General features: G+C 32.9%; 1 protein-coding gene across 1 annotated transcript in view; it reads left to right on the top strand.

Moving 5' to 3' along the window:
- The window catches only part of LOC133190639 (uncharacterized), a 54357-nt gene extending 27173 nt beyond the window's left edge, over positions 1–27184 (top strand). The window contains exons 7-17 of the mRNA XM_061326330.1: positions 949–1091; positions 5236–5380; positions 11169–11257; positions 14302–14500; positions 17537–17679; positions 18521–18692; positions 21136–21300; positions 21542–21700; positions 25823–25910; positions 26237–26312; positions 27098–27184. Coding sequence (XP_061182314.1) covers positions 949–1091; positions 5236–5380; positions 11169–11257; positions 14302–14500; positions 17537–17679; positions 18521–18692; positions 21136–21300; positions 21542–21700; positions 25823–25910; positions 26237–26312; positions 27098–27184 — 1466 coding nt within the window. The remainder of the gene's footprint in view (positions 1–948; positions 1092–5235; positions 5381–11168; positions 11258–14301; positions 14501–17536; positions 17680–18520; positions 18693–21135; positions 21301–21541; positions 21701–25822; positions 25911–26236; positions 26313–27097) is intronic.
- Positions 27185–27619: the final 435 nt, after the last annotated feature.

The following is a 27619-nucleotide window of genomic DNA, read 5'->3' as shown; positions in this document are numbered from 1 at the left end:
ATAAAAATACAATTACTATACATTAGTCATTGTAAAAATAAAAATGTAGCAAAAAAGATTTGTATCAGAATGAAGTATGCTATCTGATTCCATTCAAATCTGGTTCGAATTCAAAACTTTTTGCTTAAATTTTACTTAAAAATGATAAAAATAGCAGAGAATGACAATGATAAGCTCCTTTCCTTTTAAAAAATGTTTGAATAGAAAGTCAGGAAAAAATGGTCTTAATATGAGGAGACAATACTCATATCCGCTGTTCTAGTTAGAGAGGATGTTCTCTTTTGAGATTTTAAGGGTTCTGGGGGGAAATTGGGACAGGTTAAGTGGAGGAAGGGTTGGGAGGAAGTAGCAGTTGTTTTGAATGTTTAAGGAAATTATTTTCACGTAGAACAAGTGTTAAATTTAAAATTAATTTGTTAAGAATGCAGAAGTGTTTTGTATCTATAAATTAATATTGTGTTAGGGTTCGGCAGAATTAAACAGATTAAGATTATTTATTTATAATTGTAGGAGAAAATAAACCTGCACCAAAGAAAAACCTTTTTCAAATAAATCTTGTACCTTAAATGCACTATTCATATGTTGCATTTAACAATCTTACCACAGACCATGAGAGATTCTTTTTATCATATGTTTTACACGTATAACTATTTCACGTTTTACACTGATTAGTATATGTAAATTTTTTTAGCGATCTTATGGTGCATAAAAAGATTGCGGTGACCTCTTATGCAGAATAAATTGTTAGCAATATTTTAATTTTAGTGCTCTCAACATCCTTGGTAAAATGCCAAAATTGAGTCCTTGCTAAAATTTCTTCTTATACATTATTAGCATGTAAATAAATTAGGGGACAAGAAACAGCACAAAATGCACTAAAATATGATTGCCATTAAAATAATTTATTAACAGTACATGCAAACACATTTTTTCAATTTTATTTTGTAGAGAAACCTTTGCCTACAGAATACATTAATGCCTTGTCCTTGGGTTCTTGTGGATGTGCCAATGTGTCATGGGAGACAATTCCAGGAGAGGTCAAGACATCCTCTCAAGTCAGCCTGATGTCACAATGGAACAGTACCCCTCTGGTATAAATAACTAAAGATAAATAAAGACTGAGTTTTCTTGGATGTTTCTGGATAGCTCCAGAGGATGAGAATTGTTGATTTGAAATGTAAAAGCCTAGGTATTAGCCCCCCTTCCCATCTCAGTATTTCTTTTCTGGAAAGGAATACAGTAAAAGTCGTTTAGTACGAACACAGATATTGGAAATTCACGGATATAGGGAAGTTTCCTTGGACCCTTCAAGTGGTAAATAAATTTTACGAATTCCTTATACGGATACACATGTATAACGGATATAGCGAAGTCATTTCATAGGTTCCAGTGACTTCGTTATAACCAGGTTTTACTGTAGTCCTTATGTAATTTTTATGCCCCGCCATGAATATTGCCGGGGCATATAGTGTTTGTCATGTCCATCTTCCATCCTTCCGTCTGTCTTTTCGTCGTGCTATGCGTTTAGCTCTGTTCAAAGCTCAGTTTCAAAGAAACTATCCAAGATATTTTTACCAAACTTCATATGCTGATAGATAGTAACGAAAACTATGCAACATCATCAACATTTTTTAGCCTTGACCTTTCCTTTGACCTTGACCTCACTTTTCTTAAATTAGTGTTAAGCTCTGTTTTAAAGATACCATTTAAGATGGTGTAATCAAACTTCATATTTTCTATTCAACTGCATCAAAATTTTTTTTACCTTAACCTTTCCTTTAACCTTGACCTCACTTTTCTTAAATTAGTGTTTAGCTCAGTTTTAAAGAAACAATTCAATACAGTGTTATCAAACTTCATATGCTGATACATACATGTACTGATGAGAGCTATTCAACTGCATCAACATTTTTTTACCTCTCCTTTGACCTTGACCTCTTTTTTCTTAAATTAGTGTTAAACTTCATATGCTGATACATACTGGTGTAAGCTATTCAACTGCATCAATATTTTTTTTACCTTGGCCTTTCCTTTGACCTTGACCTCACTTTTCTCAATTTGTGTTTAACTCAGTTTTAAAGAAACCATTCATAATATTTTTTTTATCAAACTTCATGTGCTAATACATACTGATGTAACCTTTTCAACTGCATCAACATATTTTGACCTAGAACTTTCCTTTGAACTTAACTTCATTTATTTTAAATAAACCATTCAAAATATTTTTATCAAACTTAATATGCTGATATGTATTTGTGAGAACTATTCAACTGCATCAAAAATGTTTGACCTTGAACTTTCCTGTGACCTTGACCTCACTTTTCTTAAATTTGCATTTTGCTTATTTTTAAATAAACCATTTAAGATATATTTATGAATGCTTATGCACTTATACATAATTTGGTGAGAACTTATCATCTATATCCAACTTTCAATTTTAAAGAAACTATTCAAGATATTCTCATCAAATTTTATACACTAATATTTATTTTCACGTTGCATTACTAATATACCCTCGGCAGGGCATTCATGTCCTATGGACATATTTCTAGTTTTTTAATAAAAAGAAATCATCCATAACAACAAGAACTTCATTTCTTTTCTACTTAGAGTGCTCTCAAATACAGCTGATCTTTTCTCTGTGTAGAAAAATGAATTAGGTCACCATGTTGTTGTAGCTCCTATGACTGCTTCCCTTAACACCAGAGGTTCAACTTGTTTATTTACATTATATTAATTACAATCGAATACCATATTTTTTATCTTTAATTGTAACCAGGTATCCTGCATGCAGGAAGAAAGCCTCGTTTGGATTGGATAAGTTTTATTTCAAGTAGTTTACTTTAAAACCCTGTTGAATAAAATCAAATTAGTGACAAAATAAAACTGAATCAGAAATCGGTAAACTTTAGTAAAAAAAATATCCATTGAAATATGCTTGCTGTTTATAATTGTCACCAATACATTATAAAGGTAATTAATTCTTAATCATGAAATTAATTATCAAAGATAATCTAAGATAAAGGGAATAATGAATTCAATATGATTTTTAACTTCCTTTTCAACATGAACACAATACAAAAAAAGAAAAGAAAAAAAACGAATAATTTATAAATAGTAGGGATGGCAATTTGTAACCGGTTAATCGATAACTCGGTCGGAACGATGGTATTTGGTAAGATAATCTGTAAAGGTACGTTAGTCGGAAAAAATAAAATATATGTAAATTTGAATGCAATTTTCTAAAAATTCATTTCTAAGAAAGAAATCTCTGCATAAAATTGATAATTTAGCTTTTTTCTCATATCTATTTAAGCTTCATTGGGGGTAATTTATGATTCTCCAGATTGAGATCAAGGGGTAATTGGTCAGTTTAAGAAGTTTTACATGTAATTACTTTTTTTAAGAACCCATGCCGTTACCCTGACTTTCCTGTAATTCTTTAATTATGTTAGATAAAGCATTGTTGAGCACTGTGAAAATTGGTATGTCTAACTTTTGCCTCTATCTTTTAAATTATATTAGACAAACTTATAAATTAAGTGAAAGATCAGACGTATAATTTTAATGGTGTGTACCCATTTTGCACTCATTTGCTAAGTAGGTATTATGGAACAATAAATCTGAAATATGTTTTGATAGCAGTTATAGTCTGTTTGTTTGTTTGTTTGTATGTTATTTAACGTCCCTCTCGAGAATGTTTCACTCATATGGAGACACCACCACTTGCCCGTTGAGAGCTGCAAATTTTGTCCTATACTCGGCACTTACGGCCATTGAGCAGTGAGGGATCTTTTTCGTACCAGCACCTACTGCGACACGGGACCTCAGTTTATACGGTCTCATCCGAAGGACAGGTCTCCACGTCCCACAGTGGGATTCGAACCCGCGACGTAAGGATCAACTCCTTACTTCGCGACTCTAGAGCAGACGCTCTAACCACTGCGCCACGGCGACCAGTTATAGTCTGATCTCCGTCTGGGATTTACCTGGAATTACCTGCATTTTACCAATGCATTATACATGTAATATATAATTAAAAGAATAACAAATACATAACATAATATTATGTATTATGTAACAAAATACAATAACAAATTTCAATACCTGAAATTTAAATGTGTGCAAAACGGGAACAAACCGTTTTCATTATAGTGACAATGCAGAATGAACTTGTGTGACATTTGCTCTGGAAAATTATCAATGTCCGATTTTACAGGTATGCATGTTTCATGTTTTTCTTAATTTTTTCTTGTCTATTGAAACTGAAATAAAATATATGTAAATGTAGTTTCCTGACCAAGTTAAGCAGAATGTTTCCAGCTTCTAACGTTTTTAAGGCTTCCTGTATACAAATACAGAGGTACTTGAAAAAAATGTCCAATAATGTGTATTAGTCGGAACGTCTTGCGGTTAAACGATTAGCAATTCTATATTCGATTGCCATCCCTAATAAATGGTGCATGTTTTGAAGATGACAGTTGAAATTGACACCCCAAGGAAAACCATTGTCAACCGACGCATCAACAATGGTTTTCCTTGGGTTGTCAATTTCAACTGATAGCTCCCAGCACTTTTCAAGTCAACATTTTTCTCCAAAAGCATGCATATGCCCTTGCACTAGCATCATTTTCTACATTCAGCTTAACGATTCTATTTTTATACCAGCCAAGTGACACACAGCTGATACATGCAATGTAACTGTTACTGAGTACGACACAAACCTATCCATTATGGATATCTATATTGCCTTTCCTTCATGTATACAGTTACTTTGTTACACATATTTTCAAAAATAATACATATTAAGAAGGTACTTATATATGGCATTTTCCACTTCCTTCCTTAACATAGCTGAGCATTTCAGAATGTGTAAGTTTACTCTCGATTGACAAGTCAATCTTTTAATTGCTCTGTTGAAGCGAATTGACCTGGAGAAAAGGTCTGTTGATATTAAAAATGAAAAGGTCAAAGATCAGGGTCATTTGCTTTGTTTAGTCATGACAATTCGATCATCCCGTCTTATATACTTCAAATAGAGATGCTGGACCTAGCTGAATTATCTGTTCAGTGTGAATTATTTTGGCATTTAGGATGGGATACTCCATCTTGTCTCCATTCAATTTCTGAGATGATCCAGTATTCTTCATAGAAATTGGTCCTTCCACACATTTGATAAATATATACACTTCAAAAGTCAGAAATAGGTCTTTATTATTTACTTCTTATATTTAGATTCACAATGTTGATGTCAACAAGAGCCTTATTGTATGTAATCTGATTCCTGCAACAACATACACAGTTGAAGTGAAGATTAAACCTTTAAGAGGATTGTACTATAGTGATCCCAAGCAGAACAACTTTGATACATGTGAAACAGGTATTAATTAAGAACCAGATAGATCATATAAAGATACATTAAAGCTTTGAATAGCATTTTCTTTAAAAAAAACTATTCAATGAAGTAAATACCTACTAAAAAAAATTGTGTACTTTGAAATTTATTAATTAAATGTATGTCTTCCAAAACTATTCGTAATCATAAATTCTAGGGGTGGGACGATACACAGGACTTACGATACGATACATATCTCGATACATAAAATACTATACATGTATCTTGATATTATGATAAATTAGAAAACTATAAGAAATTGATTATTTTATTTGTCTTCCAGCGTTTCATTTTGGTATGTGTCCTGCGTAAATTACGCATGAATTTTGCTCTGGACGCATTATTTCCATAGATACTCCCCAGCTTAATTTGTTAAAAAATATATATCTACTATACAATAAACATGCTTATAGTATAGACTATACAATAAACATGTTTATTGTATAGTAGATATATATTTTTTAACAAATTAAGCTGAGGAGTGCCTATGATTATTTCATTAAATGTGTATCCCAATTGATGCATTTAATTTATAAAATGAAAGGTATTATTTTAAATTATTTCATATAATCTGCTTCAAAACTTGGCCGATTGCATCATATCCACGTGATAAGCGATTTTAACTGGTATAATGTTACCAACAACAGATCAGAGTTATATTGCAGTTAACAATGAAACAATTATCAGAAAAAGATAATTCAATTTTGTCTGCTGTGGAACATTTCTGAAGCGTATAATAGCATATTTTAGCTGTAACCTGAATCATTTTAATTTTTTCCTAAGAAGCAAATAAGTATGATCATTCTCCTTCAGGCTATTTTTTTTTTTTAAAAGAAAACTTTCTTTACTTCATTCAGTAGAGCAACTGGTCTGCTTCTGTGATTTTATGATAGATACAAATTATGTGTGAAATCGTATATGTACGATCTAAAAATAGAAGCAAGGTGCACAGTTGACAATATATTATTTACATTCAACAAAATCGTTTATTCTTACTTCCAATTGATAGTAATTATAGTATAAACCACTCACAGCTTCAATAAAACAACTGCACTTTCAGACAAAACCCTTTTCTATTTCACCAGAATTTCCTCTTAATATCTAATATATGGTACCATTGAGTACCCTTGGATTTTTACACATTGGTTTTTGGCATGGGACTCAATATTGTCAGTAAAAAGGGTCCTTTGGACCCATGATAGCCATTTTCAAAATGAATCACTGGTCTTCTTGACAATCAATCAACAATTTATTTAATATCAAATCACATGTGCTTTGAAATTAATACTTGGAAGTTCAGTTCATCAATCTCATTGACTATAAATTTACAAAATCAATATCTCATGTACATAATTATTACTTGGTAAAAGTCTATAACCGGAGTTTACAAAAAATGTTTCAAAATTTCAAATTCTTTTTAATGAAAATAAGAGAGTCCATACTATGTCCGAGCTGTTTATGCCAGATGGACACTAAAAAATAAAGATATCCCCCATTGAGGAAACGATACTTTCTGTATATAATACATTTTAAAGACTGAACTTTTCTTGTTCCGTCTTCCGAGGATGCTTAAAAGTGAAAATCCCCCCTTATCTACGACTTATTAGTGCTAAAGCTTGTTTTTCAATATCAAAATCATCTCCTCGCTTCATAAAGTTCGTATACACATCACCATTTTCCATGATGACTACTTCATTTTCAAATTTTTCATAGGTCGCTCTTGTATCATTTCGTACCGATATTTCAATGAATGTATAGTAAACCGTATCTTAGCAGACAATATTGGTATGTATCGGTGTATCGGTATATTGTCCCACCTCTAATAAATTCGTTAAATTAGATACGTTATACAAATCTGCTTTAAAAATCACAAATTAAACACTGAGAATTACCACAACGAAGTTGATGTGAGATTATGATCCCCTCTCTCCAAACACTGGCCTGTCTAAGAATTTAAAATTTATACAGCCAAACCTCATTATCTTGAACTCAAAAGGACTGAGGAAAAACAACTTCGTGATATCTGAGGGTTCGAGATATTGAGGACAAAATACTTAAAGAATAAGTGATTGGGACTTACAAATCAGTTTGACATATCCATGGTATTAGAGATATTAGTATTCAAGATACTTAACTTCAACCGTATTTTATTTTTGAAAGTTCTTGAAGGTTTATGACTTCAGTTATATTTTTCACCCAAGAATATTCTAGGGCATGTTTATATAGTATACTGGTATACATGCAGTTAAAGTGTATCATTGAGGGACTAACAAGATTCCAGTTCCCCGAGACCAACACTATTTCCAGAGGTGAACCTGATGGAAATAGTTCTACCACTGGTCAAGGTGAACTGGAATCTTGCTAACTCCCTCAATGAAATATTGTCAAACCTCATTATCTTGAACTCTTGAACTGGATAGGAAGGGTAAAATACTTAAAGAATAAGTGGTTGGGACTTCCAAAGTAGTTTGACATATTAAGTGGAATTCTCGATAACAGAGTTCGAGATATCGAAGTTCAATTGTACTTTTTAACTGTTTTATTATATGGATACAAAAGCAAAATCTAGAGGATCAAAGAAAACCAGGAATTAGTTTTCAAAGCAAGGATTAGCTTACTTGACTAATGCACGGCAAAATGGATATTAGTCCATTCACAGCAATTTCTAGGGAATTATTAACATTTAACAAACTAAAGGACAAGTGCGCTTAAGCAATGCTTAATGGGCCCTTTTCAGTGCCGTATTACTTTAGAATATATCACAAAATTGTTCTCCTCTGGTAACAGTTAAACACAAGTGGATATTTCTAATTAAAATCACGTTAAAACATCACCTAAATCAGCATGGGTTTGAAACAAATGAAGATTTTGAAATGCCTATAGACACCCCAAATCCGGAAAAGTCGTACCAAACCAACTTTGAGTTTCGTTTATTTGAATCAAGGGGAGGAGACATTTAAATCGGACACTTGAACAATCTGATGGTGGATCATTGACAGGCGCGTTTGCTGAATGATACTTCTTGAGCTATTTTACCTGAGGAAAAAAAATCGAATCAAGTTGTATATAGATGCCTGTAGCCATAGTGATCAAACTAAGAAATTTGCACGCTTGCATTTGAAATAATACAATAAGTATTAACATTAGTTCCTTTAAATTTTAAAATGAAAAAAGTGTATTTAGGTGGCTTTCAATACCGGTACCATTGTCTTACATGAATGTTAAAAATGTTTGACGCTTTTATGTATGATGACATTTTAACGATACTAAACTCTCCTAACCCTCCCGTGTTCCTACAACCAAATACATACAAACTTCTTTAAGCAGCACGACTTTGATTTAATGATACAAAACGTGGCTATCTTTTACAGTGAGCACCTTTGAGGAATGTTTACCTGGGTAGAACTCACGTGACTACCGGAATTTTGAACAATTTATTCCACGGGTGGGTTCAACATAGATCATACAGACAAATACTCTCGTTTGCAATAGGAAAAACACTGAACTTTTCATACATTTTTAATATTTTAAGTACAAGCCTAATCTTGTACAAATTTCATACTTTAAAGGGTTTTTATCACGTATCTAAATTTCTTAAAAATGAAACACTATTATATTCTTGAAACATATAATTATCATTTAATTATGAAATAATGTTGAAAACGGCCATAATTAGACGATGAAAGGCCCGTAATATAGGGTCCTCGAAGTAAAAATCTCCACTAATTAGATAGGGGTCACGTGGTACTGAAACGTCATACGGTAGGTGTCAATGGTCAATAGAACTCGTAAAGCTTATCGTAAGAAAAAATATATTGAATAGATTTTTACACTAAATAAATAGAATACACAATAAAGCCGGTTGAAATTTTGACATCGACTATATTCCTTATTATGGACGGTCAAATTTTAATGTATGAAAGTCTAGCAGAGAGAAATAACCCAAAAATATGCCGACAATTGGAGAGAGGTCACCGAAGACGAAGCCATTGACAACTCGGGACTTAATCAACTAAATAGAACGAATTACTAAAGTTTAACTTTTAAACATTTATAAATATTTGAATTTTAAATTCTCCTTCATTATTATTTTAATTAAAATAAATCCTGTATATCTTCTAAGAGTATCTAGCAGTGAAAATGACACTTCTTTAATGGCGCCGTACGCCATTACGAAGTTCACAACTTTCCTACTAGATTCTGTGCGACTTTCAAAACATGCATGTTTATCATTTATTTTTTTTTTTTTTAAAAAGTATCTTTCCTTAAAATATTTTATAGGACAGATAAAAATTCGTGATCGATCAATCGGGCATAAACGATTGTTCTGAATGGAGATAAACGCCATATTGTATTTGCAAAAAAAGGCCCCCCTTTCATCTCTCGACCAAATCAAGGAAATGTGGGGGAAAATCTTCCTAAAACCTTTCTTGTGCACATTTGTGCATCATAAAGCCATAAATTATACCTTAAAAGCTGTCAATTATTCAATTATCACTTAATTATTTTCTAACAAGTTTAATAGACACAACAAATGAGCCCTTTTGCATACACAGTAAGTGCTTCGCTTGACCAGGATTGACACCTATGATGTCAGGGCAATGGTGCGTAACATCGGCGATCAAAATATGCATATTGAGATAATTTGAGAAATTCAAACTTTGAATCGCTGAAACATCAAAAATATTAATTTTCTAGCAAAGATTTTTAAATATATGATTTTAATAGCATGTTAACTTTGTCATGTCAAAAAATTTTGAGATGTGATAAAAACCCTTTAACACAAGTCTTATAGATGCATAATGCGTTTTTTGTCATTCGCACAAGTTTGTACAACGTTAGGCTGACAGTAAACAAAAGCTTTGAAATGAATGACCGTCCACGATTTACTATAGAAAATCACGAATGTCGGCTGACCCCTACCACATTGTATGGCTTTGCTCTTTGTATATTCATGAATTTCAGCACTAAAATTTGTTGAATCTTATGGTTTAGATATCAATTAATGATCTGAGATGAAAAATTATGCTTAATTTGATTCATCATTTTTTCACATTTTACCGGGGTCCAAAAGTGCACTCTTTCTTTTTATAGCGAAACATCAGTAGAGATATAATTACATTTGAAAAGTATCAGGTCTTAATTATCTAGTCCTGATGAATTTTTTAAAAATCTTTAAACTGGAATATATTACTGTATTTACATTCAAGAAACTTGCAAACTGTCTAGGGATTATTATGTCATTTAAGCTTAGAGTAAGCAAATTACTGATCGATCCTTAATCATCAGTTGCTGTTCAAGGAATCTTAAAAGAGTAACGACATCATTGTTCTGTGCTCAAAAAGTGTTGGGAGAATGTACAGCAAAGTGATTAAAAGCCCTTACTGGACTAAAGTTGAAGGTTGTCTAGTATCAAACACAATTCATTGCATTTGACCTACTTACTATGGCCAAGTTTTTGAAGCAGGTCCATTATTAAATATTGACAAACATGTATACAGTCGACTCCCAGTATAACCAGTTGCTAGGGACATCGGTATAGATCTTACATCCTCATATTGAACAACAATTGATGATGAGTAATATTGCAGATGCTAACACTAACATGCCTCGGACTGTCCAACGCTACCATGCCTTGCAATTGGACCGTCTAATATCTGATAATGGACAGTTTTCAGCTTATAACCATTACAGATATTTCCCTGACCTCTGACCTCCCCTTTCCTTCTTGTATGCATGTATTGTATATATTTGAAAATTTTATTTGTTGTAGTCCCCTCTCTTGCTCCATCCATGCAGCCCAGTGGTTATTCCTCAGAGATTTATAACTCGGGAAATCGATCCATCACTGTTTACTGGGAGGTAATGCTTTGAAAATTTTATTCATCATTTTACAAGTAATCAAGATATCAGAATAAGATTATGACCATTTTTGATAAGTTTTAATTTTTTTCAAAATTTCAAGAACCATCTAATATCTAATTTCAAGTAACTTTAATATAGTTGAAACGTATTAAAATAGGATGTTCCTTTAAAAATGTGAATGGAGGGTCCTTTTTATAACCAAAAATTTGTAAATGGTTCAACTGCTGCACTTTAAGGACCATTTTTTTTTATTATTATTATCAAGGCTTTGAAATTTTGCCATGAATCCATTCCTTCAGAATATTTGTAAATATATTGGAAATACAATGAAAAAAAAATTGGTGGCCATTTAATGCACTTTTTAACGTCTGAAATTTTAACCTCCCAATATACATATTTCAAGAGAGAACCACATGCCATAGTTTGTGACATGTGCTCGACTCCTTAGAAACAGTAAAACTTATAGCGCTCATAGCGAACATGCTTAAAACGATTTGATGCTTACAGCAAAGTGATTTTCATTCCCTTGATTTTTAGATATATTGTGAATTTAACAAAATTAACAAATTTCATTCATGACAATACAAAATTGTCCATTCGTAGCACTTTATTATAATTAATGTGTTTAACTGTCACTAGGAAGAACAAGCAATATGGGGTTTTATGAATTTTTTCACACTTCGGCAAGCTCAGATGTCATAATGTTTTGCAATGATAATTAAATAATTAAAAATATAAAGTAATTATAAATTGTAAGTTATGAAAAATAATTTTACCCTGATTTTAAAGTAATTGTGATGTTTACATTTATGTCACAACACCAGTCTGTCATGATGCATAAAATATTAATTGATTGATTCTAAGTTACATTTGTTCCACACGGAGAAAACATATTATCTGGATTTGTTATAAATGAAAAGAAAAAAATTAAATTCCTGCTATAAGTATTGTATACAGTTTTAATTTGTATTAACTAGCTTAACATCGCTGTTAAATACATACATGTATGATCGTAATGGGATGCATTTGCCATCTTGTATATAGAACTACATTGTGTAACTATTTAATTGAAAACATTAAACGTCAGACAATACTACCTGCCAATTGTTGTAAAACACTGAATTTTTCATTGTTATTGACATTTAAGAAGGGTAAAATAGTTGAATTTGCACACAATTGTATAAAGCAGTCATATTTTGTTAAAATACGTTCATTTCGAAATCTCAATAGTCGCTACCCTTTGCCATCCATTGAAATCTTTGTTACCTTTTTACGATTTGATGTTGGTGTTTATAAATGATAAGCAGAGGTTCATTTATTTATCTGTATGGCTTTATTTATATAATACATAAATTTTTAGCCACAATATCAAAATCCCGCTGTTGCCTCGTATTTTTGCGACTATTTTTGGTATGTTTACATAGAGAAGCTTGGAAGGCGTCATGCATATGACATCAATCAATCAATAATTTTATTTGAATCTCATCACCATTTTACAATAGTATATAGAGACTTACAGTATATGGATAATTTAATACATAGCAATAGCATGCGTTAATAATAAAGAACAAAAATTAGTATGTTGCTATAAATGTGAAGCATGGGAATTCTAGGCCGGGAGCATATTTTATTTATTTTCTTTACATGTATAAACGAACTCATTTTTCTAAGAAAACAGTGTTTATTACTATTCATGATTTTTTTAAAAACTAATTATATTCTTAAATCTTATGTGTTTTTCTGTTATGCATAGCATTCTTTCATTTTGTAGTGAAGTGCACATTAGTATATAATGAAATTCATCTCCGATTTCTTTAAGATTACAATGGGGACAAATTCTGTCTTGTTTTGGTATATTAAGCCAGCGTCCACTTTTAATTGGTAAATGATGGTTACAAGTTCGGAATCTACAAAATGTAGTTGAATTCTTTTTTGATAAAATATTAAAATAGTTTTCAAATTTTAATTCGTCTTTGTATATTCTATATAATTTAATGCTTTAGGTGAGGTTTGAAGAGTTGATTGCCAACTTTGCTTGAATTGATCAATTAATGTGAGTTTAACTTTCGCCTTTAACCATTTTGCATTATTTGAGCTTTGTTCAAGCCAAATATTAGATAGTCCACAATTATTCAGAATATTTCCAATATTTTCAAACCAGCTGATTTTTCCTCCTATTTCTTGATTTATAATAAAGCCTAATTTATAGCATAAATTTGCAATTTTTGTCTCCTTTCCAGTAATTAATTTTGACCAAAAAGATATCATGGATTGTTTGTTTTATTTGAATTTCCATGGGGTATCGACCAAGCCGACCATATATCATAAAATCTGGGGTTGAATCTTTTAAATGGAGTAAAAGTTTACAGAATTTTAGGTGAAACCTTTCTATAATTGTATTAATTGAAAATCCCCACACCACATAACAATATAGGTTGAACGATTTTATCAAACAAATCGAGTTGACACTGTATCGATAGATTATATAATCCTCCTTTCTTTAATACTCCATATAATGCTTTTGTTGCTTTTTCAGCTATCATCAAGTACATATACCACATAACTATCAAACTAATTAACTCAATTAAGAATTAATCGATTGCTAGTCAAAAATTAGACACAATTACATGTAACTGTCCATAACTCTTAAATTATACAAAATCAATGCAAATAGTGAATGTTTCCATTAAAGTCAGTATAGTATAATGTAAGAAAATTTGACCTAAAATTGGTGAATAGACATTGTACATGAAAGAAATAATACTAAGTTCATGTAGTAAATTATTGAATCCTACATTACATAACCATAAACAATAATTAATCTCGATGGCATGATTCTTGAGTAGCTGATGGAATTAAAGAAGATTAAGATTTGAAATTCGGTCATATGCTTAGAAATCCTAGCTAAATTAAATCTTAATGATTTACATAAATTGATTTATACATAAATATAGCCAAAATTTATGGTGAAAGTTTTATATTTGTGTCCTTATGATATCTCCATTCCTCAAAACACTAAAATCATGACAAAATGTTTGTAGAAGATTCCCAGGAAATTTCAGAATGGACCTTTGAAGGAATATAGGGTGTCATTAGGTGATGAGAATTGGAAGAAAGTGGCCCCAAATGCAACATCAGGTACTATTGATATCCCTTGTGGTGGTCATAACATATCTGTCCAAGGATGTAACCGGCGGGGATGTTCACCAGATTCTTCAATATACATACCAGCCTACAGAGGTAAATAAAAATAATAGTAGAAAAAAAGAACGAAACGTTAACTAGTTATGACAACAACAGAAATAACAATTCCTAATGATACCAGAAAAGGAAAAAAATTAAACTGTTTAAAAGTATTAAACTACATTCAAAACCTACCACTGCATCCATTAAATCCCGTACAGCAAGATAACAAGTCACTGATCGTAATACTTTTGTCCACATATATAGTGTCATCATGGTAAAATTGGATGCATATTATGTGCATTGAGAGGCAGATCAAGGAATTTTTTAACAGTGAAAATGAATTTTATTTTTATACAGAATGTTATACACAAATGTTTGATGTTTAATAGACCATTAATACTAATGCATAACCTTTGTTTGATGCCATTATTTAATTATTATCAAGGAAAGGTATTGAATTAATTCTATATGTTTTTATGTACAGGAATGGCATGTTTTAGATTGAGGTGCCTTGTTAAATCACCATTTTGCAAGGGCATACACTTAATTAATAGATCTTGACCATTTTAAGCTCACCTCGACGAAGTCGTCATCGGCATTATATTGTCGGTGTCCTGAAAGTTTTAGGAGCAAGTCCAAGTAACTATAAGCCCTACCTGGACCAGACTTGCATGGATGATGCATCTAGGGATGGACACTACCACATTTGCTTCGGATGCTGGATCTGACCTAGATTTTCCAGATGAGTGACCAGGTTAAAGTTTTTAGAGCAGGTCCATTCCCAAGTAACTATAAGCCCTTCCTAGACCAAACTTGCATGTATGATGCATCTAGGGATGAACACTACCACACTTCCTTCGAATGCTGGATCTGACCTAGATTTTCCACATGAGTGATACCGTTCAGGGTAGATTAGTCAGTACAGTGCTCGCTCCGTGATCGGGAGGTTGTGAGTTCGAATCTCGGCCGCGACTGACCTAAGTCGATAAAAAATGGGTAGCAACTGTTCCTTCGCCATGCGCTCGGCACTTTGAAGTGAAAGTTGCGGTTCCTTCAGATGAGATCTTAATAACCGAGGCCCGTGTCACGGCAGACGTTGGCACGATAAAGATCCCTCACTGCTCAAGGCCCTGAGTGCCGAGTAAAGGTCAAAATTTGAAGCCCTTCACCGGTATATGGTGACATCTCTATACGAGTGAAAAATTATCAAATGGGACGTTGAAAAATTATCGAATGGGACGTAAAACAACATACAATTAATCAATCAATCCACATGAGTGACCACGTTAAGATTTTGGAGCAGGTCCATTTCCAAGTAACTATAAGCCCTCCCTGGACCAAACTTTCTTGGATGATGCATCTAGGGATGAACAATAATCAACCTGCTTCGGATGCTGGATCCAACCTAGATTTTCCACATGAGTGAATTTTGGACATATTTTAACTAAATTACCATGGATGATGTATCTAGGGATGAATACTTCCAGACTTGCTTTGAATTCTGAATCTGACCTACATTTTCCAGATGAGTGACCAGGTTAATTTTTTTGGAGTAGCTATATAATAGTATGGCCTGTTATGATTAAACTTGCATTATGGTGCATCTAAGGATGAAAACTTCCAGACTAGCTTTGGATATTGGAACTGACCAAAATTTTCTTGATTAGTAAACAGGTTAAAGGTTTTTTGAGCAGGTATTTTTCCAATTAACTATAAGTCCTACTTAAACCAAACTTGCAGTGATCTTGGGATGTACACTATTACATTGTAGATAAAGGAAATATTCCATAACCTGAAAAGTACTGCTGCTTTCATGAAATGGAGAGCATTAATAACTTAATAAATACATAAAATACACATTAAGGATGGAATTTAAACTACATGTATTTAAAGGTGAACTCTATTTAATGCAGTGCGTAGCACTTTCCAGAAACTACAAGGTATGTAGAAATATTTAGCTTTTGAATTTTTAATTTGAATTAGGGTATGCCCTTGCAGTATTGAAATTTGTTTATGACCTGCACGCAGGACACATTATATAAGCATTATCACGTACATAACTGTTCACCGGTTAACCAAACTAAATTTAATGCAGGTTGAGATAATTACTTTGTTACATGTACTGTGGAATCATTAAATTTAGTGGGGGCCAATTTTCAGGGATTGCTAAAATTTTACAGGTTTCGTTGGGACATAATTTCATGTATTCACTCATATCTACAAAAAGAAAGATTAATCTGAAACCCTTGACTATTAATTAATTAATTAATTTGTGGATGAAAGGTACCCACGAATTCCATGAATATTGAGCCATCACGAAATCTAACGATTCTGCAGTATTTCAATTTATATTAAAATCATATGATAATATAATAACTTAACAAATAAACTGCAAAAGATGCACATTCCTTACATTTACGGTAGATATCTTCTTTAGTTGCCTTAAGCCTACCAAATTAAACTATTTTTGTGTCACTTGCAGAGCAGAGTGACACATAGGAATCATGTCTATCTAGCTGCCTTTCCTTCCATTGGTCTATCTGTCACCCCTAATATCTCAAGAAATGTTAGAGGAAGGGGTTTGATATTTTGGTCACGCATTGCTTGGAACAATAGCTTTGAAAATAATCAGGCTTATACTAATTCATGGAACAATAGCTTTGAAAATAATCAGGCTTATACTAATTCATGAGCTTTGAAGTTGACCTTTGATCTACTTTTCAAAACACCCCTTATTGCCATTATACACTATATTCTTTGACTTTTGAGATAAAATACTGCGAGTCCACTGACCTTGACCTTTGACCTACTTTTAAACAATGCAAGCTTGCATGGATGAAGCATCAGGGTATGCACACTACCAAACTTGCTTCAAAAGCTTTTTCCAGATGATTGAACAGAAAAAGTTTTTGAAACAAGTCCATTCCCTGTTAACAAAATCCTGCCAAAGCCAAACTTTGATAAAAGTTGCATCTATAGGGATGAAGATTACCAGAATATTTGTTTAGTCATGTAAGTCTTTTCCTTACTGAAAGATAACATTCATTGAAGTAAGCTTTGTAATCTTTGATTATCTATGTTTTTTATTAGATGTCGCTTCCCCCCAAAAAGTTATAGTAGAACAGATGGGGCTATCAAAGGTCCAGATATCCTGGTTTGGGTTGGAGAGAGAGGCCATTCTGGCTAATGATGTAGCATGGTGCAAAGTGAAGCCTGCAATACTGCAGTGTCAGGTAATATAATAAAAATGAAAAGCTCATTCCTACAAAAGGTATCTATAGCTTTATAGAATGAAAGAAAAAAACTGGACTGTCATATAAAATATGTACTGTTTAAAAAAAAAACCCATTTCTTGAAAGGCATTTTACCTAACAGACTGAAAATACTGCAATGTTAGGAAAGATATATATAAAGTAGGGAAGAAGGGTTGGACACCAGTACTCGGTATCCGTACCATACTGAGTACCGGTAGTTGTTTTAAAATTACTGGTAAAATACCATTAATGAGTCATTTAATAACGGTACCTATATTGATAATACTGTTTTTGTCATGTATTTTAATGCATTCAAGGCAACTGAACAAAACTCTGTACTTTTGAAAATATATAACCACAAGATTGAATTTTAAAACATGTATAGTATTGTTATGCTACGCACCAATATAAATTATACTGGGCCTTGCTTTAAATTTGTAAGTTGCCTAAAATTTTTCAATTAATCAATGATTGATTAGTATAAATGTCTATTAAGTGCAAAATGACATTACCAGCTCTACTATGTGGCCTTGTCATTGTCCACACTTATGCAAAATTGCTACTGGAAAAGAAAATCAAATGTTAAACTATAAAAAAAACAAGGGCAGAAATTTTCCAGTATATGTCTTTGCTTTATCAACTTTTTATTGTATAGAAAATATGAAAAAAAATGTAATAGGGCTACCTCAAAATAGACCGTTTCGGACCTGAGAACCAATTTTATTTAGCCTAATAACGTGTCGAGATGCTTTGCTTCGACTTCCTTTATTTAATTATAATATTCATCATTTAGCTTGACGTCTAATAATTCTTTATTCAGGGTGAAATACATATACTGAGAAGAACGGGGAATATGAACCAAACTGTTCTCCATGCAGACACTATTGATCAAGCTCTGGATGATGTTATATTTGGTGTGGCAGCCATCAGTGATAAGAATGTCAGCAGTGGAATCAAATGGCAGGAGGAATGCAGATATGTGAAAGATGCAGGTATAAGAAAATGTGAAAGATGCAGGTACAGTACTAGAATATGAAAGATGCAGGTATAAGAAAATGTGAAAGATACAGGTATAAGAAATGTGAAAGATGGGGTACAGAACAAGAAATGTAGAAGATGCAGGTATACAGTACTAGAATGTGAAAGATGCAGGTATAAGAAAATGTGAAAGATGCAGGTACAGTAGTATAAATGTGAAAGATGAGGTTATAAGAAAATGTGAAAGATGAGATTATAAGAAAATGTGAAAGATGCAGGTATAAGAAATGTGAAAGATGCAGGAATGTGAAAGATGAGGTTATAAGAAAATGTGAAAAATGCAGGTATAAGAAAATGTGAAAGATGCAGGTACAGTACTAGAAATGTGAAAGATGCCAGTGCAGTACTAGAATGTCAAAGATGCAGGTACAGGACTAGAAATGTGAAAGATGCAGGTGCAGTACCAGAAATGTGAAAGAGATGGGTACAGTACATATAGGAGAAATGTGAAATAGGCAACATATACTGGAAATGTAAATTAAGCTATAAAATCATAATACATCAAAGGTCATTGTAAGTTGTTTTGATGGATGTATTACTTTCCCTTTTAATGAATTTATTTAATGTTAACAAGGGTAAGTAATTGATTGATTGATTGATTGTATGTTGTTTTACGTCCCATTTGAGAATTTTTCACTCATATAGAGACGTCACCATATACCGGTGAAGGGCTTCAAATTTTGACCTTTACTCGGCACTCAGGGCCATTGAGCAGTGAGGGATCTTTATCGTGCCAACGCTAGGGTTGGATACCGGTACTCAGTACCAATACCGAACCGAATAGTTACTTCAAAAGTACCGGTAAAATACCGTTTCATTTAATACCCGTATTAATAACGGTATTTCTCAATCTTTGAAACATTTTAATACATTCAAAATAATTTTCAAAAAAGAGATTCCAGACTCGCTAAAATGAAATTCTCCGCGCATTGAAAGGGTAGGCTAATTAACAAAATGGATGCTTAGTACGATACTTGCTTTTGACTGCCGATATTCGAGGTAAATCAATACGTATATTTAAAAATAAAAAAAAGCATTCACATTAATCATGTTTTAATTTTATTTATAAAAACTGATAATAATTGTAAATAAAAATGCAAAATGTCGCAAAAATGTTATGTGCATCTCTATCCATTTTTAATGTTTCGTCGTTTAGTGCGACCAAACAAAATGGGTCCTGGCAAGTGGTAGCCGGGTGAAGCGGTCAGCTGTATCTAGTTAATTTGTTTGAGATTCAATTTATTTGTTTTGTTGATGATTTATTAAAAGGTTGAAATATAACATAGTATATATACTCATTTTAGATTATAACATCGAATGGCTGAAGATTGGTGAAAGCACATTTGTTAAGAAATAAGTACCGTATCGTTAAAAATACCGTATCGTTCTAAAAATACCGGTATGGTATCGTACCATTTCATCCATAACGGTATCCAACCCTAGCCAACGCCTACCGTGACCTGGGGCCTCGGTTTTAAAGGTCTCATCCGAAGGACCCGCAGCTTTCACTTCAAAGTGCCGAGCGCATGGCGAAGGAACAGTTGCTACCCATTTTTTATCGACTTAGGTCTGTCGCGGCCGAGATTCGAACTCACGACCTCCCGATCACGAAGCGAGCGCTCTACCGACTGAGCTACCGTGAACGGTGGTAAGTAATTGAAGAACAGAATCAAATGCCAGAGTTAAATATAATATTTGCTACGAAAACATGCATGTATCTGAGATTGTCAAATTTATGTACCCCAATGACCAGGGATCAGACCTTGGGGTGGGGCTTTAAGTTGGTCATATGCTGGAATTTATAACACAGTGTTTTGTATCCTCTTTAATAGTCCTAAACTTGTTGGAGTCCAGCTGTAGAATGATAATGATTATATCATTAATAGTGTCTTCAAATAATGGTAAAGGTTTTGTCACACAAGATCAGACTGGTTTCAGGTGGGCCCAATGTGGTCATAGCCTGAGAAACTTATGATAATCAGGTGAACATCACATACCTCTTGTTAAAGGCACTTGCTAACCCCCCCCCCCCCCCCCCAAAAAAAAAATCTTGAAATAAAGTATAAGATCTATGTCAATATAAGAGAATTAATAAGTTTAACCAGAGAATGTTTTATTCTTATTCAAGATTTTGCAGTAGTAACCTGTAAAGTGTTAAAAAATGTATAGATTTATAAGGGGATGGCAAAAAAGAGATTTTTAAACTTGGTGGTACATCTTGTACATCAAAATATATAAAAGTAAAATATTAATTTTTGATTCCAATTTAAGACAATTCTCCCGGACTTCAACGCATAAGTTCAAATCAGTAGAGCTACAGTCTCATATCAGTGAATTCTGGTTGTGCTTTCAATCCATTCAATTCTTCATTAAATATACATTTTTTAAAAATTTCAGTGCCTCGCCCTGTGCAGACTAAGCCCCTCCTCCCAGATCCTCCTAAAAACAGTCTAGTAGTATCCTGGATCCCTCTGAAATGTGATTCAGGGGCTTCAAATAATGCCTACATCAAAATGTACCAGATAATCTACTGCCAGTTAAATACCCATGGATCTTGCAAAGGTTTGAGAGTATTTCACGGTGATGTCTAAACTTAAATGTATCATTGTAAAGTAAAATGCTCTTCAATTTTTATGCTGTGACATATTCAGGAGTATTGATAATCTGTTTATGATTTAAAGCTAAATTTTTTAGTTGTAAATAGTGGAAACACAATAATTTTGAAATGATTTTAATCCCTACAATCTTTAAGGAGCTAGTTAATTGAACCTTTTGATTTTAACTAATTGATGTTGATTTCTAGGTGGGGAATTTTCTGTGAATGTTCCTGCAGACAGTACTACACAGTACACACTAAGAAACCTTGAGGCAGACACTGAATATGGTGTGTGGGTACAAGCCATGTCACTTACAAAGGAGGGACATAAAAGTAAAATGGTGTCTGGACGACCTACTAATGATGGTAAGAATTATTCTTCCATAAATATCAGTTTACTTCAGTTTTAACTGAACTTTCATCAAAAATCATATTTTGACATGTACATGTCATATGCATCTTTTAAAGGGAAATTGAAAAATATAGTCAGGCCAACTTTAAAATAATGTTTGCTTGCCCTCTCCCGACTCAGGATGAAAAAAATGAGTCTGTAGGTAGATGAAAATTTTTTTTCAAAGAAAATTTCAGAATCAATGCTGAATTTTCAAAATCTATTTTCCGGAATGCATAAAAAATTGCTTTCTGGAGGTTAGTAAAGTTTTGAGTCTGGCCATTTTTATCCAGTCGGTCGGGAGAGGGCAATCAAATAATTTTTAATTCACCTCAACGAAGTTGGGGGAGCTGATGTAATACCCTCGGCGTCGGCGTCCCAGGTTAAAGTTTTTGGAGCAGATTTCTTTTCAAGTACTTTTATGCCTTATATCAATCAGAGGTGCATGGAGGATACCTCTAGTGTGTTTCATTGAACCAGTCAAGGTTTCAGATGCTGCAATATCAGCTAAAGAATGACCAGGTTAATGTTTTTTGGGCAGGTTTGATTTTTTGCAGCAGGTTAAAGGTTTTGGAGCAGATCTTGTTTCCAAGTAACTGTATGCCCTTTGTTGACAATACTTGCATTGATGATACATCTAAGGATGCACAGTAATGGATTTGCTTCAGATGCTGGATCTGACCGACATTTTCCGGATGAGTGACCAGGTTAAAGTTTTTGGAGCAGATCTCATTTCCAAGTAACTATAAACCCTATGTTGACCATACTTGTATGGATGATACATCTAAGGATGCACACTACTGGACTTGCTTCGGATGCTGGATGTGACCTACATTTTCCGGATGAGTGACCAGATTAAAGTTTTTAGAGCAGATTGCATTCCCAAGTAACTATAAACTCTGTGTTAACCATACTTGCATGAATGTTACGTCTAAGGATGCACACTACTGGACTTGCTTCGCATGCTGGATCTGACCTACATTTTCTGGATGAGTGACCAGGTTAAAGTTTTTAGAGCAGATCTCATTTCCACGTAAAAGTAAGTCCTATGTTGACCATACTTGCATTGATGATACATCTAAGGATGCACAGTACTCAATTTGCTTAGGATGCTGGATCTGACCGACATTTTCCGGATAAGTGACCAGATTAAAGTTTTTAGATCAGATCTCATTTCCAAGTAACTGTATGCACTATGTAGATCATAGTTGCATGAATGATACATCTAAGGATGCACACTACTGGACTTGCTTCGGATGCTGGATGTGACCTACATTTGCCGGATGAATGACCAGGTTAAAGTTTTTAGAGCAGGTCCATTGCCAAGAAGCTATAAGGCCTTTCTGAACCAAACTTGCATGGATGATGCATCAAGGGAGGAAAACTTTCAAACTTGCTTCGGGTGCTGGATTTGACCTACATTTTCTGAATGAGTGACTTGTAAAGTTTTTAGATAAGTCCATTCCCAAGTATCTGCAAGCCTTATCAGACCAAAATTGCATAAATGTTGCATCAGGGATGCACACTACTAGATTATTAGTTTAGTGTGGGACTTTGCCTTACTTAAAGAAAACATTGGTTGGGATGAGCGCTGTAATTTCTGATTTACTTATGTTTTAAAGATGGCCGCAGCTAAAATGTATTATTCTTGCATATAAACAGGAATTTTTTTTGCAATTGTAACTAAAAACTTATTGTTTTCTCTTTCAGAAAAGAAAATTGTTTTGATATAGATTGATCTTATATATATATATATATATATATATATATATATATATATATCCAATAAATTTCCTTTTATTTGACAATGTGTTTTTAAATTAATTGTGAAAATTATAATTTATTACCCAAAGATATTATACAAAAATATAGGGACATATTCACTGGTGATTATCACAATAATGAATTTTCCTTACTTGAAGAATTCTTTCTTAAATGGCTTGCCATTGAGTAAAGAGTGCAGTATGAGTACGCAGGTCAGGTACTTTTTGAGACTGTTAAATCAGTTTTAGATACTTGAGTGTCTGGACCTCTGGTGACATATAATTACTGTGTTTTTATTTGCAAGTTGTTGAAGCATGGTAAAACTTTTGAAGAGGCAGAGGAAATTTGGTCATATATTTGAACTGCCTTGAATGTATTCTGTTGCTTCTTATCAAGTTATGTTCCAAGTGTGGCAAAGCAATGATCCAGGGTCATTTAGAGGTCAAGGTCATTAAACATAAAAATATGATTTTTTTCTTGATATATTAAGTACATGTAATAACTTAGTTACACAGAAATATTAGAAGCTTATTTTGTCAAAAACAAGTGTATTTTAACCTCGATGTCCGTAATCATCTGATACTTTGAAGATTTTTTGGTCCCATCAAGTTTGAGATAATGAGATTTTACTGTATAATCAATTTCATTGTACGAGGAGTATTATTTTTTTTTTTTTGGCATTCCATGGTGCCATATCTCACCCTTTTGTGCATAGAAATTAGTGCACAATAGAGCATTAATTATGAAAATCTGTATGCTCATCAATGTACGTAACATAATTGCATGCACATGAATTGCAGGAAAGGAATTTTATACCTTTGTTTTTTTCCAAACAGTTAGTACATTTGTATTTATTTCTGTGACATATAAATTTGTACCCCTGTAATATTATAGCAATGCAATTCAATTGTAAGAGTAATTTGTAATGAGAATAATTGTGAAAAAGAAACATAATTCAATGTTTGCTTAAATCTAAATCAAATTTAAGTTTACTAAATTGAAACTTATAATCCATCTTACAATACTCTGAAACTATAGTTTGTGATACTGTTAAGGGAGTGTAACCATCGTTATAGAGCAGGTAGTGTACTTGAATGATACGAACAACCAGTCACCAGACAATCTGATTAAAATCAGATCTTTGTTACGCTCCGAAATTCTGATGGTTACAGCGACCATCAGAATTTCAGAGCGTAACAAAGATCTGATTTTCATCAGTTTGATCACCAGACTGAGAGTGCAGAATTTCTTGTAAACAGGATTTTATGTTCATGTTTAGGAGTTCTGTTATGCTTTTAAATAGAAAATAAGTAAAATAAATTTCCCATTTTCCAAAATCTTTGTGAAATTTGAAAGAACATTTTCAAAAGAACATCTCTTAATTGTGGAAAATAAATCCAATGGAATGTTTACACTACATGTATATTTATATACAGTCAAACCCCATATCTCAAACTAGATGGGACTGAGAAAAAAATTTAAGATATCCAAGGGTTAGAGATATTGACGGTAAAATATATGGAGAAAAATGGTTGGGACTTTCACTTTGAAATATCCATGGTATTTGAGATATTGATGTTAGAGATACTGAAGTTAACTGTATTTTCTATATTTAAATTAGTTTAAATCCAAGGTAAAGATGACACAATAATTTGATTTATATTTGTTCATTAGAAATTCTTGCTAAAATTACATGATTGTTAACCTAGAAGAGTTGTCTTTCTTTGTGCTCTTCACAACTTGTTACATGTGCATGTGTGTTGAGTAAAATTACTGAAGAGGTTAAAGTGAGAGGCTGGCTGTTTGTTTATGTGATATAGGTATTAATATGGAATACGATGCTAGACAGAAATCTCTAATGAATAGCAATCTCACCAAATAGTTTAATACCAAGATTTTGACACTAAAAACCTGGTCATAACTTGATTTGCAAAACCAAGTTGCCTATGTTCAATGTGGTATCATAAATAAATCTTTTCAGTTGATAATACGATAATTAACACATGGAAAAGAGACTTCTCTATTTCGTTCAACAAACCTTGACTATTTCCAGTTTCTATTACCTTATTAATATAATACTGTGAAATGACTATTTGCGTGGTGTCAAATTTTCTTCGTTTTAAGAAAAAAAATTGTTTCTTGGGGATTTGATTTTGTGGTTAGGGAAGTGTTGATTAGTTATATATATGAAATTTTATATTTAATTTGTGGGTCTCTTTGTATCTCGAAAATCATGAAAATCCCCCCCCCCCCCCCCCCCCCCCCCCCCGAAAATTAATGATTTCACCCTAAGCATTTAACTAATTATTAAATGATCAATATTGTCATTGTAGATTTACCTGATGCATCAATTGCAGGCATTGCTATTGGGGGAATATTCGTTCTTGTACTTGTCATTGCAGGATTCGTATGTGTTTGCAGGTATGTGTTTCTGCTGGCAAAGGTATTTAGGTTCAGAATTTTATGATAAATAATATTTTTCTTGGATATACTGAAAATACATGCTTATCATTATTTTTTATTTGTCAATGAGTATTTATCACTGGATTTATATAAGAAAGACAATTTTATTTTTATATGTAATACTTTGGACATTGTATTTTGTTTCGTTTAAAATATTTTTTTGTAGAAAGTTTGCAGTGAAAAAGTAATTAAAGAAATGTGCTCATGTAGGTGAACTAAACTTTGTGTATGGTACTCATTTTCCTTGAACATATGATGTTTGTAACCTTTTTATTCCTTTACAGACAAGTAAAACGTAAATTAGGTCTGGATGAAACATTTGATATAGAAAATATACAAGTTAGACGCTTTGAAAATCTGGTATGTATACGTTGAGTAGAAAATTTAATAATTACAGACAATTCTGATGATCACTTTGGTGTTAGACATTAAAACTATTTAAAGCAATGGTACTGTTCTAAACGGTTATTATAAATCAATCTTTCATGAGATATAATCTGGACAAAGAACTCTTCTTAATTGTAGGTTATAACAAGATTCTTCCAAGAAAACACCTATAGTACAACATTTTTAAGGATAAAATTGTTTCAAACTGGATTTTCTTTCTTATCAAAGTTTTTTGGAAGCTTTTTTTAATTCTTGAGTGGAAAGTTAAATGCAAAGGCCAAGGTCACAAAGTGGTTATTAATATTTGTAGGACTTGAATTATCAAGAAACTGACACAATGAATATTGTCTCCATCTAATACTGATAAATATATAGACATCATGCACCCCCCCCCCCCCCAAAAAAAAAAAAATTAAAAAACCAAACTTTTTTAAGATTCACACGGTCAGGAAGCCCATATACAATAAAACATCTGTCAAATTTTTGGGCAGAAATACATGCATAAGAAATTTCCGTCTCTTGTTCTCTTGTTAACAAAGCAGAGGGAATGGCAAGAAGACGGAGAACTGAATGCTTAAAAAACAGAGGTCTGAGGTTTTATCTTTGAAAAGTTGGGTTGAACTCATCCTCATCATTTCTTAAACTGAACACAAACTCTTGCATTCATACATTACAAACTTGTAATATGTATACAAAAGGTAGATACACCATATTATCTATGTTAAGATGAAGATTTTTAGGAAATGTGTGTTTTTCAGCCTACTGGAAGCAATTTGTATAACCTTATTACGACACCAGCTGACAGGTCCAGCTCCCCCCTCTTCACCCCTGTAAGTATACTGTAACAACTGATAATATGCACTAAAATTTAAATAACATCACCACATAAGTAGATTCTAGATAACTCCACACCATCTAACACACATACACTGTATCTGTAAAAAAAGAAATGCCACTGACAATATCATCCAATAAAGACCTTATAAATATAATATAACCACATCATCTGACATAAACCTTAAGTATAGCATAAGCATGCCATATGACATACACACCTGTATGTAATGCACCATGTCTTGTGATACACCTGTATGTGACATCACCATGCCATTTGATACATACATGTACCTGTACATGTATGTAACACATCATATTATGTGACACACCTGTATGTTACATATGTGACACTATTACATTTATTGACTGGGTTCTAGGGCAACATGTGTTTTGCTGGACCCAAGAACCAAACTGTTTTGCCCGAGAACACAGTCAATGCATGG

The sequence above is a fragment of the Saccostrea echinata genome, unplaced genomic scaffold (assembly GCF_033153115.1).
Source record: "Saccostrea echinata isolate AGI-Se365-2 ecotype Australia unplaced genomic scaffold, CSIRO_AGI_Sech_v1 ptg000022l, whole genome shotgun sequence".
In the NCBI taxonomy this organism is placed as follows: Eukaryota; Metazoa; Mollusca; class Bivalvia; order Ostreida; family Ostreidae; genus Saccostrea; species Saccostrea echinata.
The sequence above is the reverse complement of the archived record's forward strand: the minus strand, read 5'-3'. Positions and strand labels throughout refer to the sequence as shown.